Source organism: Pteronotus mesoamericanus, unplaced genomic scaffold (assembly GCF_021234165.1).
Source record: "Pteronotus mesoamericanus isolate MK-2021 breed Mesoamerican mustached bat unplaced genomic scaffold, CSHL_Meso_final contig_130, whole genome shotgun sequence".
Classification (NCBI taxonomy): Eukaryota; Metazoa; Chordata; class Mammalia; order Chiroptera; family Mormoopidae; genus Pteronotus; species Pteronotus mesoamericanus.
The window spans coordinates 24,563,468-24,581,327 of NW_026555060.1; the positions used below are offsets into that span (position 1 = coordinate 24,563,468).

General features: G+C 35.6%; 1 protein-coding gene across 4 annotated transcripts in view; it reads right to left on the reverse strand.

Annotated features, from left to right (window-relative positions):
- Positions 1-17,860, reverse strand: part of UPF2 (UPF2 regulator of nonsense mediated mRNA decay) — a 108,477-nt gene that overhangs the window by 36,810 nt on the left and 53,807 nt on the right. For all 4 annotated transcript variants that reach the window (XM_054593496.1, XM_054593487.1, XM_054593506.1 and 1 more), the window contains exons 9-10: positions 11,966-12,074; positions 576-689 (exon numbers count right to left, since the gene is read on the reverse strand). In XM_054593496.1, the coding sequence (XP_054449471.1) occupies positions 576-689; positions 11,966-12,074 (223 nt within the window). The remainder of the gene's footprint in view (positions 1-575; positions 690-11,965; positions 12,075-17,860) is intronic.

Consider the following 17,860-nt stretch of genomic DNA (forward strand, 5'->3'; position numbering starts at 1 on the left):
ATTTGTTTAATTCTCTTTTCCTGGTCGATTTTTGATTTATATATTTTGAAGCTACATTATTGGATGCATACTGATTCAGGAAGTAACGCCTTCCTGTTAAAATGATTTCTTCTTCACTATCAACTAACTTTCTTTATTTCTAACACAACTTCATGTCTTGAAGTCTACTTTGTCTGATAATAATGCAACCAGGTGTCTTCTGAATAGTTCTTCCATAGAGTATTTTTCCCATATTTTTACGTTAGCCTTTCTGATCTTTACACACATTTAAGGGCATGTCTCTTATAGGCAGCATATAGTGGTGCTGTTTTAATCAAGCCTTATAGTCCTAAGGCTTTTACTTGATGTATTTAAGTTTTTTTTCATATTTCATGCAATTACTTTACAGTTGTACTTCTGTATTTAGCATCCTGTTATTTGTTGTCCACTTTGTTCATCTGTTAAATATTCTTTTTTACTCTCTTGTTGCTTTTCTTTGGATTAATCAAGCATTTCTTAATTATTTCATTTTCTCACATTTATAACTATTACAAAACTTTAAACCTATTAAAAAATTCAAATAATTCAGCACTAACCTTTAAACAATGTAGTGTATCATTTTTTGTGAACATCTTAAATTTAGTTAGTTCTCCAATAAAACGAACAGTTTTGTTCTTTGTTTCAATGTTGATCTGGTCTTTTTTTCGTACCTAAAAATTAAGAGAGACATTGCTTATATAATTAACATTTTGAAATCTCTGTGATAAGAACTGTTATTTTACTAAGATTGAATTCAATCCAAATATTTTAAATAAATTTGGGAATAATTTTTGCTATATTCAAATGGTTTTAGGTTAAGGCAAAATAAGCTCTGCAGAACATGAGTGCCAGGAAGTGCTTTGCAAAACAGTTTCATGGTCAAATAATTTGGGGAAATAATGCATTTTATCAGAATTAAAAAGGATCTCAAAATAAGAAATCGGTTTGACTTAAAATGTTTCTCACATTTATTTGGCAACATAAATCCCCCTTTTGAAATGTTAACAATGACTAGTTAACATCCCATTACATTAATATTATAAGAAACACATTTTAGGAGATGCTGCTTTAAAAATAATGAATGTTAAGAGCTCTCTTAAGCAAAAATACTATTAAGGTTCAGTTAGGATATTACAGTGACAAATTATATTTTGTTTTTTTATTAGATATTCTTTATAATGAAATTTCCAATATAATAATTATCCTTTTTTAACACTAGTTACAGTCATACACCAAAGTTCAAATACTCTGCAAATATGCCCCCTACATAGACACATATTTCAAGAAATGCTGAATACAACATAATTCTATTACAACAATACAATGTGAACAGACACCTCAAGATAAATATAACTGGATTTAATCTCAGAACAACATTTTTATCAGAAAACCAAACCTACCATCCTCATTTTTTTAATTTGAACAATAAGAACAATAATATGGTGGTGTCGTCAACTAGTTGTTGTTTCTTACTTTTTCAGAATACTATCCTATTTGTTCCATATAATAACATTCTAAAAAGAACAACAGCTATCACGATTCTGAGTTAATAGTTAAGAAAACAACAAAAGAACACAAATCTATCAAATGACTTGACTGAGAATCAGTACTAAAATCCCAGTCTTCTGTTACTTGAGAATTCCACTACAGTAGTATGTGCTGGCCTAACCTGGCTAGTGCCTGGACAATTAATGATAATCATTTATTATAAACACTAAACTTCTACACACTCAGACAGCTAACATTTAAATGAAATTTATCACCTTCATTTTTTAAAAAAGATTTTATTTTTAGAGAAAGGGAAAGGGCGGGAGAAAGGGGGAGAACAGGAGAGAAATGTCGACGTGCAAGAGAAACACTGATTGGTTGCCTCTCACAAGCCCCCACCTGGGGACCTGGCCTGCAACCCAGGCATGTCCCCTGGCCAGGAATCAAATCGGTGATTCCATAATTACTCTTAAACATTGAGGTTAAGGAGGTACAATCTAACTAACATGGCGAAATTATAGAAGTTTTAAATGAACTACTAGAAATCAATTATTTTATTGCCTTATTTTCAGATGAAAAAACCGAAGGCTTTTCAAAGACTGTAACTTACTAAAAAAAAAAACAGACTAACTTTTGACTCCTCATGAATATTTTCCAATCTCATCTGTTGACTCCTTTTGATCAAAAGGTATATAAAAACACTTCTGCAAAAGTAAATATAAATGAATTAACAGTGTACAATTTTTATATATATTTTGGTTCAATAATGTCTCATAAGATTTTACTTAGTCAATCATCTTTTAGCAAAAATGGTCCTTACAGCTTATTTATTAATAACAGCTGAAACTGAGATAAATTAACTAAACTCCTATGCATTATTAACAAAAACTCTTCATATATGTTAACATATAACAAGTAAAAATGTCAGAGGCCTATCATTCATTATTCCCCTATAGAAAGAACCCTCCCACTTCCAAACATCATCCAAGTAGGCATTACACTTTCTGCCCTCCATAATTTACTCACTTGTTTTACATAAACATTATTCTTTCAATTATTCACCTAATTTTTCATAAAATCTACTATGGGCTAAATACTAAGTCTATAAATAACTAAATTTTTCTTCAAAAACATTTTTTTATCCTATGGACTACTGATCTCCAAAGTCAGGTGGGTAAGACTTGATCTACTGGGGTGTGGAGAGAAAAAAAAAAGTCTTGTAACTTCTATACTTCTATTTATGTCTTTATTTTTATATCATGCTTTTCAATTTACTTTTCTGTGTTTTATAACATACATAAAATATTTGGTACAATTGCAAAGGCATATAATTTATAAATAAGTATGCCTATATTGGCATAGTTACTTATTTTACCAAGAGGGTTACTGAAAAAGCTAAAAGAACACTAATTTTTAAAATGTCAGTCAGTGAGGGTAAATGCTTATCTTTGTATATAAGCTGACCTTCCATTATCAACGAGGTAGACTGCAGAAAATTTGGAGAACACAGGCAACTTGAAAATAAAAATTATTTCTCACTATTCAGAGACAGTCACTGCTAACATATTGATATACAAGTCGTTTCTTTACACGTATTAACATATCCGTGTCTGTTATGTGTAAAATTTTACAGCTTGCTTTCTTTTTCCTAAAAGCACTTTCTATACAATATGAAAACTCTTTGGTAAATACCACTTTCAATAGCTCTATATCATTCCCTTAATCCATTGTTGAGCTTTTAGATTATTTTTCTTTTTTTTCCCTATTACAATTCATGATGTGAATAAAACTTTGGGGGTCCAAGCTGTCCAATGTATGAATGCCTCTAAAGATCCTGAAACATATTGCCAAATTTCCTCTCCAAATTTCAATGACAGTATATGTGCACCATTTCTCATTCCCATTAGCTTTACTACTGTGTCAGTCAAATGAGCAAATTTGTTTTTTAACTAGAATATTACAATTTATTTGACTATTATATGTGTTTAATATAGTTTTACTAACCAGCTTTATTTCTCAGGCAGGATTCTTAAGCAGAGGATAAATAAAATCAGATTGTGACAATATGATGGAGCTAGAGTGAAGGCAGAAATGGGGACACCTGGTTAAAAAGCTTCCTCATACTTCAAGCTATGGAAAACAAAAGGCACTGGCACCGGGTATGAAGAGGAGACCCTAGATTTGTGGAGGTGTTTTAGAAGATAGTATCAATAGAATTTTGTGACCACTGGCTCCTAAATAGCAAAAAAAAATTTTTTTAATTAAAAAGAGGTGTTTCTCTTAGTGATCAGGTAAAATGTATTACAAATTTACAGGGAGAATATAGAAGTGAATATAAAAGAAGGACAAACACATTTTTTTAGAAGAAATTGAGTTTATGAATATATTTTGCTAGAGGTACGTTGTTGGGAAATGCCCTGTCTGGTTTCAGGAACTGTAATCCTGCCGACAAGTGGGAGGGCCCCAAGGCTGGAAATAATCAGGGAGCTCTTAGAGAAACAGGCCCCTGAGGAGACATAACCTGTCCCCACTGCGCTTGGCCCTGTGATGGTGGCTTGTTGATGATGGGTAAGACGCCTCCTAAGCCAAACATCATCCGGTATGGGAAGCAGACCAAGAATTTCGGGGACATGGAGATAGGACAAAAAGGCCCACAGCCCTTGGCTCAGCTTGGACATGGCAGGAGTCCTCATTCTATCTGAAAGCAGTCTCCTTGTCTCTTGGCAGCTCCTTCCCCTCGCCTGGCCAGGCTCGGAACAATACTGGAGACAGCCCTAAACGCCCTAAACGAAACCTGGTGGTTCCCAGGGAAATCACCCCTAAAAGTACATTCTTTAAAGTGTGCTTTATTTCCCCCCCAGAAGCTATAGCCAGCTCATGCTGGGAAGGAAATTTACATTATTCACAGACCCTAACCTTATACCCCTAGGCACTCTTATGTTTACTATGCTCTCCTGTTTAGTCATCTCTCTTGTTTACTAGTCTCCTCTCAGAACCTTGTAAATTGGTATGCTCCTGCCATTTATTTTCTTCAAAACATCACCTATTCTCTGTAAACATTAACATACTGATGTAATTAGATAACCTGTGCATTCCTGCTACCTAGCCCCACTGATAACCTTTTCAATAAAAGACTTTGAACAAAGGGACCTTCCCAACTAGGGGGATGTGCCACATCCCCTCTCCTGGCAAACAGAGAAGTGTTTGCGAGGACTCGCGTTTTCCCCCCCCATCCATGACACCCCCAGGACGGGCTCTGTGGGATTCAGAGTCCCAGGTCCCATCTCAGCTGGCCCCGGACAGTAACCCTCTGATCCCGGAGTGCCAGGCTCCCTGTGATGCCCTCTGCCCCCAACGCAGCAGTTGTTGCCTGGACAGGGGATGAGCAGCAACGCATGGCGGTGCTCCCCGACACGCCACATGCTGCAGTACATGAAAACTTATTAAGCACCAGAAGAGGGGTTTAGACAAGATAAATGTACTGGTGGCTGCTGGGAAGTAAGATGTTAACTTAACCCCAAGTAAAATGTGTTCTGTAAAAAAGGAAGGTGAAGGAAGAAAGTCTGGGGAACACCAACACATAAACTCAGCTGGATGAAAACAGCAAAGGATATTGAGGATGGTAGTCATAAGTAAGAACTAGGAGAAAATTGGACCCAAAACGGCAGAGGAATAAGTGGAAGCCACACTAACCTCCTCCCAGGACCAAACTGTAATTACAAGTAAATTATAGAAAAATCATCCTGAATAACCAACTGAACACTTGGCTGGAGATAAGCCTTATTAACTACAGACAGACCGAATAAGACATTTTACCACAACTGACTGGTAGGGAGCTCAGAGGAGCCACGAGAGGGCTGGCAGGGCTCCCATGGATTGCAGCTAAAGTGCTAAAATGATATTACAGCAGCCAGAGAGTTCCCCATGAGAGGTGTGGGGTCTAAACACCAAGCTGGGCTCCCCAGCTTACAGCACCAGAACTGAGAAAGGAACCCAAATAGCATATAGCTATGAAAAACAGTAGGGTTTCTATCCACCAGGGAGAGATGACTGGAGATACAGAATCTCTTAAAGGGCAAATGCAAAAACTTCTGTTTGCAGCCACTTACTCTGGCAGAAGAAGGGCAGAGCTGACTAGAGACACCTGAGGAGAGTCTGGAGCTGCTGGCTCTGGGGAGAAGTGAAGGAACAGCCAACATGATTCCTGTCCTGAGTCATTCCCTATACTGCAGGAGCCATCTTGCTCAGGCAGAGGAATCCCCTCCAAGTGGCATCACTCTGTGGTACTTAAGCCCGGCTACTGAGGTGTACAGGTGGAAGACATTCACTGATTAATTCTAAAGGAAACCCTTAATTTAGGCAGAAGCAGATCTCCCCAGGCCTGGTGTCATTAAAGCCGGCCTTTTTGCACAGCCCGGTTCTTTGTGCACAAACCCAGGCCCAGCAGAGTGAGTCACAAGCTGTGGATTCCTAATAGCTCCAAACAGGTTGCTTAGGGCAAGGCACAGACAGGGTTTGACTTAGGTCTGAACCAGAGACTTGCAGATCTATCTATTACATAGAAACAAACACAAAGAGGCGGCCCAAATGGGAAAACAAAGAACCAGGAACCAAATGAAGAGAATTTTCCAGAAGAAGAACTAGATAAAACTGAGGCAATTAGTTTATCAGATAGAGAGTTTAGAGCAATGATTATGATACTCAACAGCATGAAATAAAAGATATAGAAACCATAAAATGGACCAGTCAGATAAAGAATAAAATATCTGAAATAAATAATACACTGGAAGGAATAAACAGTAGGTTAGATGAAGCAGAGCATTAAATCAGTAATTTGGAAGACAAGGTAGAAAAAAATATCCAGGCAGAGTAGCAAGAAGAAAAACAAATTTTTTAAATAAGGAAAGTTTAAGAAACCTTTGGGACAACATGACTGTAATAATATCCATATCTTGGGGATACCAGAAGGAGAAGAGGGTGAGCAAGGGACCCAGAACCTATTTGAAGAAATAAAGTCCAAAAACTTCCCCAATCTGGTGAAGGAAAACGACACATAAGTCCAGGAAGCTCAGAGAGTCCCAAACAAGTTGGACCCAAAGAGGCCTACACCACGACACATCATAATTAAAATGACAAGGCTTAAAAACAAAGAGATTCCTAAAAGCTGCAAGAGAAAAGCCAGTAGTTATCTACAAGGGAGCACCAATTACACTGTCATCTGATTTCTCAATAGAAACATTTCAGGCCAGAAGGTATTGGCATGAAATAGTCAAGGTGATAAAAAGCAAGGACCTACAACCAAGGCTACTTTACCCAGCAAGGCTTTCATTTAAAATCAAAGGAGAAATAAGCTTTCCAGACAGGAAAAAACTAAGAGTTTGTTAACACCAAGCCAGTACTACAGCAAATGTTACAGGGCTTGGTTTATGAAGAAGAAGAAGAAAGAGAAAGAAGGAAAAAAAAAAAACAAAACCCAGAGAGTAGTCTAACAATAAAATGGCACTACATATATATCTATCATTAATCACCTTAAATGTAACCAGCTTAAATGTTCCAACCAAAGAAGAGGGTGTTCAATGGCTAAGAAAACAAGACCTATATATATGCTGCCTCTTAGTGACTGACCTCAGACCAAAAGACATGCAGATTAAAAGTAAAGGGATAGAAAAAGACATTTCATGCAAAAGGAAATTTAAAAACAAGCTGGGTACTTATATCCAACAAAATAGAGTTTAAAATCAAGGCTATAGTAAGAGACAAAGAAGGACACTAAATAATGATAAAAGGAACAATCCAACAAGAAAACAGCCCTAGTAAACATTTATGCACCCAACACAGGAGCCCCTAAATAATGTGAAGCAAATCTTGATGGACATAAAGGGAGAGATCGACAGAAATAGTCATAATCGGGGATTCTGACACCCCATTGACTTCTATGGATTGATCTTACAGAAAGAAAATCAACAAGGAGACAGCCGCCTTAAATGACACACCTGATCAAATGGATTTAATTGGTATCTTCAGAGCGTTTCACCCCAAAGCAACAGAATATACGTACTTTTCAAATGTACATGGAGCAATTTCTAGGATAGATCACATGTTAGGACACAAAAATTCTCCATAAATTCAAGAAGACTGAAATCATAGGAAGCATCTTCTCTGAACACAATGCTATGAAACTAGAAATCATTCACAAGAAGAACACTGAAAACTATAGAAGGACATGGGAGCTTAACAATAAGATGATATTAAACAATAAATGGGTCAACAAAGAGATCAAGGAAGGAATCAAAAGATATCTTAAAACAAATAAAAACGAGAACACAAAAATCCAAAATCTGTGGGACACAGAGAAAGCAATCCCAAGAGGGAAATTCATAGCATTACAGGTCTATCTCAAAAAAATAAATAAATATAAAACGGGAAAAGGCTCAAATAAACAATTCAACTTTACACTTAGAGGGACTTAATAAAGAACAACAAACAGAGCCCAAAGTGAGTAGAAGGAAGGACATAATTAAGTTCAGAGCATAAATAAATGAAATAGAGTCTAAAGAATACAAAAGATCAATGAATCCTAGAGCTGGTTCTTTAAAAAGACAAACAAGATTGACAAGCCTTTAATCAAACTCAACAAGAAAAAAAAAAGAGAGGACCCAAATAAATAAAATTAGAAATGAAAGAGGAATAACAACTAACACCAAAGAAATACAAAGGATTGTAAGAAAATATTATGAACAACTATATGCCAACAAACTGGACAACCTGGAAGAAATGGATAAATTCCTAGAAACACGTATAACTAAATCAGAAGAATCAGAGACTCTAAATAGACAGATTACACCTAGTGAAATTGAAGCAGAATAAAAAAACTCCCAACAAACAAAAGCCCTGGACAAGATGGTTTCACAGGTGAATTTTACCAAACATTCCAGAAAGAAATAACACCTCTCCTTCTCAAACTATTTCAAAAATTTCAAGAGGAGGGAGGGCTCTCAAGCTCATTTTACAAGGCTAGCATTATCCTAATTCCAAAACCAGATAAAGACACTACAAATTAAGAAAATTATAACCCAATATCCCTGATTAACATAGATGCTAAAATCCTCAACAAAATATAAGCAAACAGAATATAGCAATGAATCAAAAAGATCATACACCACTATCGAGTGGGATATATTCCAGGAATGCAAGGTTGGTGCAACATTTGCAAATCAATACATGAGATTCACCACATAAACAAAATGAAGGATAAAAACCACATGATCATGTCAATAGATGCAGAAAAAACATCTGATAAAATCCAACACCCAGTTATGATAAAAAAAAACTCTTGGCAAAGTGGGTCTAGAGGGAATGCACCTAAACATGGTAACGGCCATATGTGACAAACCAAGTGCCATCATCATACTCAACAGGCAAAATCTACAAGCATTCCCCATAAGACCAGGAACAAGACAGGAATGCCCATTTTCACCTCTCTTACTCAAAGTAGTGCTGGAAGTCCTAACCACAGTAATCAGACAAGAAGAAACAAAAGGCATCCAAATTGGAAAGGAAGAAGTAAACCTACCTTTATTTGCAGATGACATGATACTGTAGATAAAGAATCCTGAAGATTCCACCAAGAATCTACTAGAGCTGATACATGAATTCAGCAAAGTAGCAGAATACAAGATATAGAAATACAATATAGAAATTAGTTGCATGTTTATATGGTAATAACAAAATCACAAAAAGGGTAATTAAGAAAACAATCCCATTCACAATGGCTTGAAAAGGAATGAAATACCTAGGAATAAACCTAACAAAGGAGGTAAAAGACCTGTACTTGGAAAATTATAAGGCACTAAAGAAAAATACTGGAGAAGACACAAATAAGTGGAAGTATACACAGTGTTCATAGATACAGTTCAATTCCCAGTCAGGGCACATGCCTGGGTTGCAGGCCAGGTCCCCAGTAGTGGGTGTGTGAGAGGCAACCACATGCTGATGTTTCTCTCCCTCTTTTTCTCCCTCCCTTCCCCTGTCTAAAAATAAATAAATAAAAATCTTAAAAAAATAAAAAAGGAAAAGGACTCGTGGACAACTGTGGTGACGGCGGTGCGGGTAGGGGCAGGCAAGGGGACTAAATGGTAATGGAAAAAATAAAATAAAAATAATTTAAAAAGAGAACTAAGAGAATGTGGCACCAGAGAAGGATCATATGTTCAGGCAATGCGTGATCAACTTTCTATGCATTATCTCATTTAACTCATAAGGACACTCTTCTTTAAAAGGTAAAATTATCATCTTCATTTAATGGCAAGGAAACTGAGGTTTAGAGCACTAAACTAACTTGGCCAAAGTTACAACACTGGCAGGTGGTAGAGCTAGAATCAGTTTCCTAAAAAGCAGAAGAGTCCAGCAGTTTAGAATCTGCAGAGACATCAACTAACATGAGGCGATTAGGATGACACTGGTGGTCTCTGATTGTAGAGCAAATGATAAATGTCAGCAGTAGAAGAGACAAGTATACTTTTAAGAAACTGGAGCAAGAAGAAAATAAAAGAGAATGAGGGGGGGCAGCTGAGAGAAATCTTCTCGTTGCTATTATTTTATTTCCATTTAAGGATGTGAGTGTTAAGCACATTTTTAGCCTTATAAAAAATCGTTGGCAAAGTGTACAGATTTGGGGGTATGGAAGGACAGATCGTGGAAAAAGCAGGGGTAATTGATGACCTCAAGTGCTGTTTCTTTTCTCCACCAGGAACAGTGGTTACCAAAACATACTCCTAAAATCTATATTCTTCTCATTACAATCAGTAACTAAAATGCCAGTTCCTTCAACTCCCATCCCAGTTTTCTGAGGTGGGAGGGGAAGTTTACATTAATAGAATTTTCTTTAAGTTTCTCATCAAATGCACTAATAATGCTTGGTGCAGCAACTTCTGTTTTAATTTTGGATTTAGTTGAAGGTATATACATATAACTCAATACAATACAGTTATACTGTCTGCTAGTAAAACAGTTCCTATTTCTATGAAGAGATTAAATATATCAAGAAGAATATCATGACTTCTGGCCCTGGCTGAGCGGTTCATTTGGTTCGAGTGTTGTCCTGTATACCAAGGCACATAAAAGAGGCAACTGATCAATGTTTCTCTCCCTGGCCTCTCTCTCAAATCAATGAGCATACCAAAGTGTGTCTTTGAGTGACTACATATTTAACCACCTCCATAAGGTTCACAATGCACATTACCCTATTAAAGCTTTCCTGATCTCAGTGTTTTTGAACTTCTTTAAACATAGAAACCTGCCCATACTTAATACTATACAATTCTGAAATATACTTCAGCAAAAGCTGACCCAGAAAAATCTTAAAGACCTATAGTAAGAAGCCTTTAGTGATGGACTGATACTTTCTCCTTCCTCTGAACTCAAGGTACTCCCTCTCAAAACAAGTTATTTCGCAATTAAGCATGCAATTCCTTATAATATCGAATATTAGGGTTTAAATTTTTATTTCTCTCTTGCTTTTATGAGTGTTTATGCCTTATCTCCTTAACTACATAGTAAGAGTCTTAATCTTAGAAATTGTTCTGAGTGCCCAACAGTACCGATCTGTGCAAACCAAGTGCAATAAAGCGCATATTGAGCACAGCCAACATTTATTTGCATTCCAAGCAATTTGTTATAAAGCTAAATTTTGTAAATACAATGTTTCCATTGGCTAACATAAACACATGAATTTCATGCCTTTTCAAAGTCTACCAGAGTTTACTTTCAGTCACCTCTAAGGTATCCTTTTACCCTGTTCAAGACTTCATTTGAAACTTATCACCTACACAAAATGATTGGGTAAGCTGGGTTTTGAAAAACCACTAACAGGCAGTCTATTAAGCCTCCTGAGACCAGAAAGGGAAGGAAGTTGTCTGGTAACAGGTCCCTGGTAGTGAACCAGGTACTCTTTTAAAGAATTTACCACCATCCAAGGTCAAGATTCTAAAGGCATTAATCAATAAAAACATAGGCTACAACAGCATTTGCTGAGCTCACACCATTGTGGAGCCTCATGTGCCCCCAAAATTTGGACCCCAACACCTAAACAGGCATCCTGCAGGCACTGCACCATGACTTGTCATGGCCAAATCCTATATTCCTTTTGGGAACACCAGTGAGGCCTACTGGCTCTCTTGACCTTGGAGAATGGTTTTTACTTTACAAAAGCAAGAAGTATAGTACCTACAATGGAGCAACAGCTCACATCCAGATTGGACTATCACTTAATCATTTCAACCTCTGTTGAATAAATTTACATTTAAAAAAATTTAGAAGATCCATATTCTGAACCATTAGACCACCATCAAATTTCAAAATTATGCTTACCAATAAAGTAATCATATTCTTAAACTAAAGAATCCTCACTCAACTTTTAAATATATATTTAAAATTACAAAATAAATGCTTAAATACATACATGAAATCTGAAATCCCCCCTCAGCATGGAACAAAGATCCTCTGCTACATCAGACATGCAGGGATGCAATGTAGCAACCAATCTTGCATAAAATGGTAGCAAATCCAACCTGCAAAAGTTATATGTGATATGTGTAAAAGGAAAAACACCAGAAATAATTCAGTTAAAAATTTAAACTTCCTCAGATATATTCACAAATTAAATGATTATAAAAACTAATAATCATACAGGCATGCCTATTTATTGCCTTCATAATGAAGTACACAGAAATTCAATTTGCCTTGTAAAAGCTTATTAATAATCCGGTATTTTCCATTCAGTGCCTAATCACACATTTGCAAATGTATTTAGTATGCAATTTTTAATAAAATATAAAATATCAAAGAAAACACTAAGTTTTAACATAGGCTAAATTTTTAATCACATAATTACTGAGTATACAAAATAACATAAATAGTATGAAACAGGAAGAATCCTTTTAAACCATTTCTTTTACTTATCCATGGTAAGTTATTTTGAAAACCTCAATGTCTAAAGTAAAAGAGTTACCAATAACCAAAAAGGCACCTAAGGGTCAAAATCTTATCACAAACCCACATACTGACTTACAGATTTTACACACTGTAGAACCCATTTACTCTTACTTTAGACAATAAATAGCAAATATGTGGTTACTCATGCTGCCAACCCCTTTTCATTATCAGAGCACATTCTCACAAACTTGGATGCAGCTCTAGAATGCTGCTTTAATACAGCAGTCCAGGCAGGCACTACCATTCAGAATCAACAAACAAGCTAAAATCTACTTTTCATTCTTGCCAGAGACATTATTTTATAAAACTTGATTATCCAATGAATCAACACTCAGCAGATCAGATGCTGAAGAAGCAGTGAGGAACTAAAAAAACAGCTGCACTGACAGCAGTTAAGTAACAGATGCTGACAATGAGGAAGGAAGCTAAAAAATATAAAATTCAAAAAAGAGCTCAAAAATGACGGCCTGAATCAGCCATTACACTAACAAATAATCTTACAAGTCTTAATTATCCCTGTATCTATCACTATAGAAGAATACATGAAAATGATTTGATCGTAAGAGAAAAGTCTGTATACAATGAAAGGCTTAGAATTAGATCCGGAAAATTCCCAGTATGGACAGATTAAGCCTTAGCTAGAGGAAGGGACACAGGAAAGGAAAAAAGAATGCAGATGAAATATGAAAGGTGGGGTTAATCCTGAAACACCAAGGTTGACGGTTCAGTCCCTGGTCAGGGCACACACAAGAATCAATCAACTGAATGCATAAGTGAGTGGAGCAAGAAACTGATGGAAGAAAGAAAAAAGAAGGAAGGAAGAATGGAGGATGGAAAGAAGGGAGGGAGGGAGGGAATAAAAGAGAGAGGAGTAGGAGGGGGAGGGTGGAAAGGGAGGGAGTCAAGAACAAGAAAGTGCTCAAATTCATGCTTAAGGGCCTCAGGAACTTTTTATTTCTCTTTGACTATTAAAATTTCTTTTAAAAATTACCATTTATTTAATTCTTAAATGTGCCAGGCCCTGTCCTAGGCATCTAACATACATTATTTAACTTGTTGATCCTATGAGGTGGACATTATAATCACTATTTAAGAAATAAGGGAACAGATGTTAAAAAGACATAAACAACATGATGGCTCTATAGTAGGTAACTCAGTAAGTTTTTTAAATACATCATATCCTTTAAAGAAATAGTGAAAAGTACAATCCATTATGTAAAGATTTAAATAAAAATATTTTATGGTAAGTTTTATTTTAAACGTTTTTTAAAAATTATTTTAGAAGTTTTAGTAATTGAAGATTACACTCCTGTCACACAGAAAATGCACATATGTGGGTCACATTATTCCTTGATGATATTATAAAAATGAGATTCACCGTAAGATACTCTCATAAATGTGTAATAATTTTCTGAATGTCTGCTATTGCAAAAAAAAAAAAAATCGGACAAACATTTAATTTTCTTGCATAACAGAGGGATTCATACTAATACCAAATTTACTTTCTAAATTTTCAAACTTTACTTAGAATATTGTATTTTAATATACTGCATTTATGACATCAGGTATTCTTTCTTTTTCAGCTCATAATCAATTTCCAAATAGGACTTTAAACCTATGCTTAGGTTCATACCTTCTAACTGCTACATGTCAGGAAAATTAAGGTACAAGAGTTAAGGTCACAGGATAACAAAGAACACCACACCAGGAGTTAGGAGACTTAAGGTCTAAATCTTTCAAATAGTTCTGTGACCTCATCAACTTCTCTGACTTCATCTACTATTGTCTCCGGCTCACCACTGTGTCTCACTGGCCCCTCACTAATTAATTCTCAAACCGGCAGGCAAGCCCTCGCCTTAGAGACCCCACCACTGGCTGCTCTCACTTAGCTGGAGTACAGCTGTATTTCCCCAAATATCCATTTACACTGCTTACTTCCTAAGGAAGCAAGTCTTAGCCCCAGTGGCACCCCTGCATTGAGATCCACTGTGAATGATTCATTGAAACTGCAAATTCACCCAACCCCACCTCTCCCAACCCCTGTACCCTGAACTGTTTTTTTAAAAAAGAATGTATCGCCTTCTTACATATAATCTATTTTACATTTATTGACTTGTCACCCTTCCCCATTAGAATGTAAGTTCCATGGGAGACAACTTACCGACTCTCAAAACAGCACCTTTATCATAGTAGATGCTCAATAATACTTAGATAAATGAATGTCTGTGGTATCTCGCAAGTTTATTGTTAGCTTTTTAGTCTATTCTTCCCAGTATTAAGAAAATGTCATCCTATTTTTTAAGGATATTTAACCAGATCAAGTTTTACATTTTATCAAATAAAAAAGCTCATTTATCAAATACTTTTTATGCAATTAATGAAATAATCACATAGTTTTCGCTTCTGCCGTTATATACACGTATTAAGAAATTTCCTATTTAAGGCACCTTTTCATTCCTAAGGCCAATCCTCTTTGATCATGCTAGGTTTTTATTTCTAATATACTATTACTAAATATGATGTTACTGGTTTACTTATAATTTTATCAACATTCGAAAGTGATATTGGTTAATACTTTTAACTTCCTTGCTCATTTTTGTTTTAGGTTTTGCCTATTTCTTCATGCTACAAATTGGCAAGTTTTTTTTTAATGCTCTGAAATGAACAATACGTCAGAAAAATTACTTGTTCCCTAAAAGACTAAAAGAACTCAATAAAGCTACCTAGTCTTAATTTATTCTACATTTTTTCCAAGACGACTTGTCTATTTTGTCTTGAATCAATTATGAAAGTGTGTATATTTCCCAAAACTTATCTGTTTCATTAAGATTGTCAAGTAGTTTTTAAATATTTCTTACATATCATCTGGCTCATTTCTTAAAACTTTTTACTCTTCTTTTTCTTTATATTTTCTAAACGCTTCTCTATTTGGATATCTTGAAGAACATCTCAAGTTTATTAAATTAATTTTAATCTTGGTTGTCTTTTATGAGGGACCCAAAAAATAACCAGAATTATCGTCAGGAGGGTAGGCCGCCCCTTTGCAGTACAGGCTTTTCCTGCCAGGTGCCTAGGAACCCATCCGTATCAGTGTACCAGCTGACATTGTTGTGAGGCTGCATTTGGTTTTAGTGAATTTTTTTTTTTTTTTTGAAGACTCAACACATTTACTCATTTCATGATGGGTAACTTACAAGCACACCTGCCCACACTGCGCTTAAGTGTTCAGCATTTTTTGACCCAAACTGCATGACCCTCGTGTCCTACCCTCCCTTTTCACCTCACAGAGAGCAACTTTTTGTTTGTTTCTCCAGCGAAAAAAGTCCTCAAAGGGAAACATTTTACCAATGTGGAAGAGGTGAAACAAAAAAAGGCAGAAGCACTAAAAAGCATCAATATTGATGACTTCAAAAATGGTTTTGAGCAGTTGGAAAAAAAGTCTCAATAGTTGTATTGCATCAAATGGAGAGTACTTTGAAGGTGGCTTAATTTTAAACACGTAAAAATAAATACACGATTTTTTATAAACAAATTCTGGGTTTTTCTAAATCCCCCCCTAATGTATTTTTCAACAAAATTTGAAATTATAACAGCATCAAAAAATTGTTCACTAGGCCATTTTCTTTTTCGTCTTTTCCTTGGCACTTACACTTTGCTTCATTTTTTTTCTTTTTCCAGTTAGCCAAATCTACTTCAAAGGTTTTCCCCAGTCCCAAAAGAAAGATAGGTATGGCTATTTATTTTAAAGTAAAGCCACCTGTGTTATCCATTCAGGCTCCCATTAGTGCACTAACAATACAGGTGAGTGTTTCAGCTTCAGTAGGGAATCTAAAAATAGTTTAAGGATTCCCTACAAGATCCAAACTCTTTCAAGCCTTTCCAGGATTTTGTTTCTTTTGGAATTAGCCACGTGGAAGTTAGATATCCCATTCTCTCAGGATCCTTCCCCCCACTAAACTCAACACATCGTTCTTAAACAAGTTCCTAAAATTCCTCTTTCCATTGTACTTTTACAATTAAATAGTTGAAATTAAATGTCATCTGCCCTATTTAAATCTTCAAGTTCAGTGACTTCATTACTTCACAAAATAAAATCCTTTATGTTGAAAATAATGTAATTTAGTTTCTCAATGTTAGCCATATATATATATGTAGAAGTGCCCATTTTGTCTTTTCTACTTTCCTACAAATACAAGCCTGATAAAAAATGGAGTGCTAAATTCTGATCACATTAAAGTTAACATAAAAGTAGAAAATTTTACTCAACATAAAGAGCAAATTTCTGTTAAAATTTAAGCTAAATACGTATTTTTTTGACTTTTCTGAAAGTCAATTAGAAAATAAACATATCCTTCCTTTGAAAACCGAATTTTTTTAAAGGTTTTATTTATTTATTTTTAGAGAGGTAGGGAATAGAAGGAGAAAGGCAGAAGAACATTGATGGTAAGAGTGAAACATCAAACAGCTGCCTCTCACACGCACTATAATTGGGGACTGAACCCGTACCCCAGGCATGTGCCCTGACCAGGAATCGAACCAGCAGCCTTTTGCTTTGTGAAATGACCTCCAGCCAACTGGGCCACACCAGTTAGGGCTGAAAACTGAACATTATAATCTTCTAAGAGAGTGATAGTTATTTTACCAAGAGTTAATGAGCGAACCATTTAAAAGAATTTTTTTCTTACACAATAATAAAACAATGCTTATAACAAGGTCTCCTGAAATCACATATTTAAGTATCCTCCTATTAGTTAATGATCATCAAGTTAGTAAACGTCCAGTTACTTACTACAAGTAATAAGAAGAATGAAGAAACAAACCCACATTTGTTACTGCGGGGAGGGGGGGACAGGGATTCTTAAAGGGTTTTATCTCATAATCAATCGTTTTTTTTTTAAATGTCCAACTTTTTCTCTCTTTAAAATCTAAAGACTTCAACTGTTGAAAGTTACTCATTCTATGTGTTAAAAAATGCCTAGGAAAAAAATAAATGTGAGAAAACACTGTTACCAGTCAATTAAAGAATACAAAGTACTTTCTTCATAGGAAACACTAGGGCAGATGATGGTCAAAGAACATGAAATATACAAAAGACAGGGTTATTAACTCTGAAATCGACATCCAAGACTTTTTTCACAATGTTGAAGTTCCCGATGCAACAGTGCCATCAAGTGGTATACCATACTAATAGATTTCCAACAAACTCAATTTTTTGTGTATTTCCAACTTTAACAAGAGGAAGGGGAAGATTTATGTACAAAGCGTCTCACAAAAACTCCAGCAAATTCTCTTAAAAGCTGCATCAGAAAAGCTGTTCAAGAATCAAGTGAGGCACCTTACCTCTGGACATTATTCTGTTTAT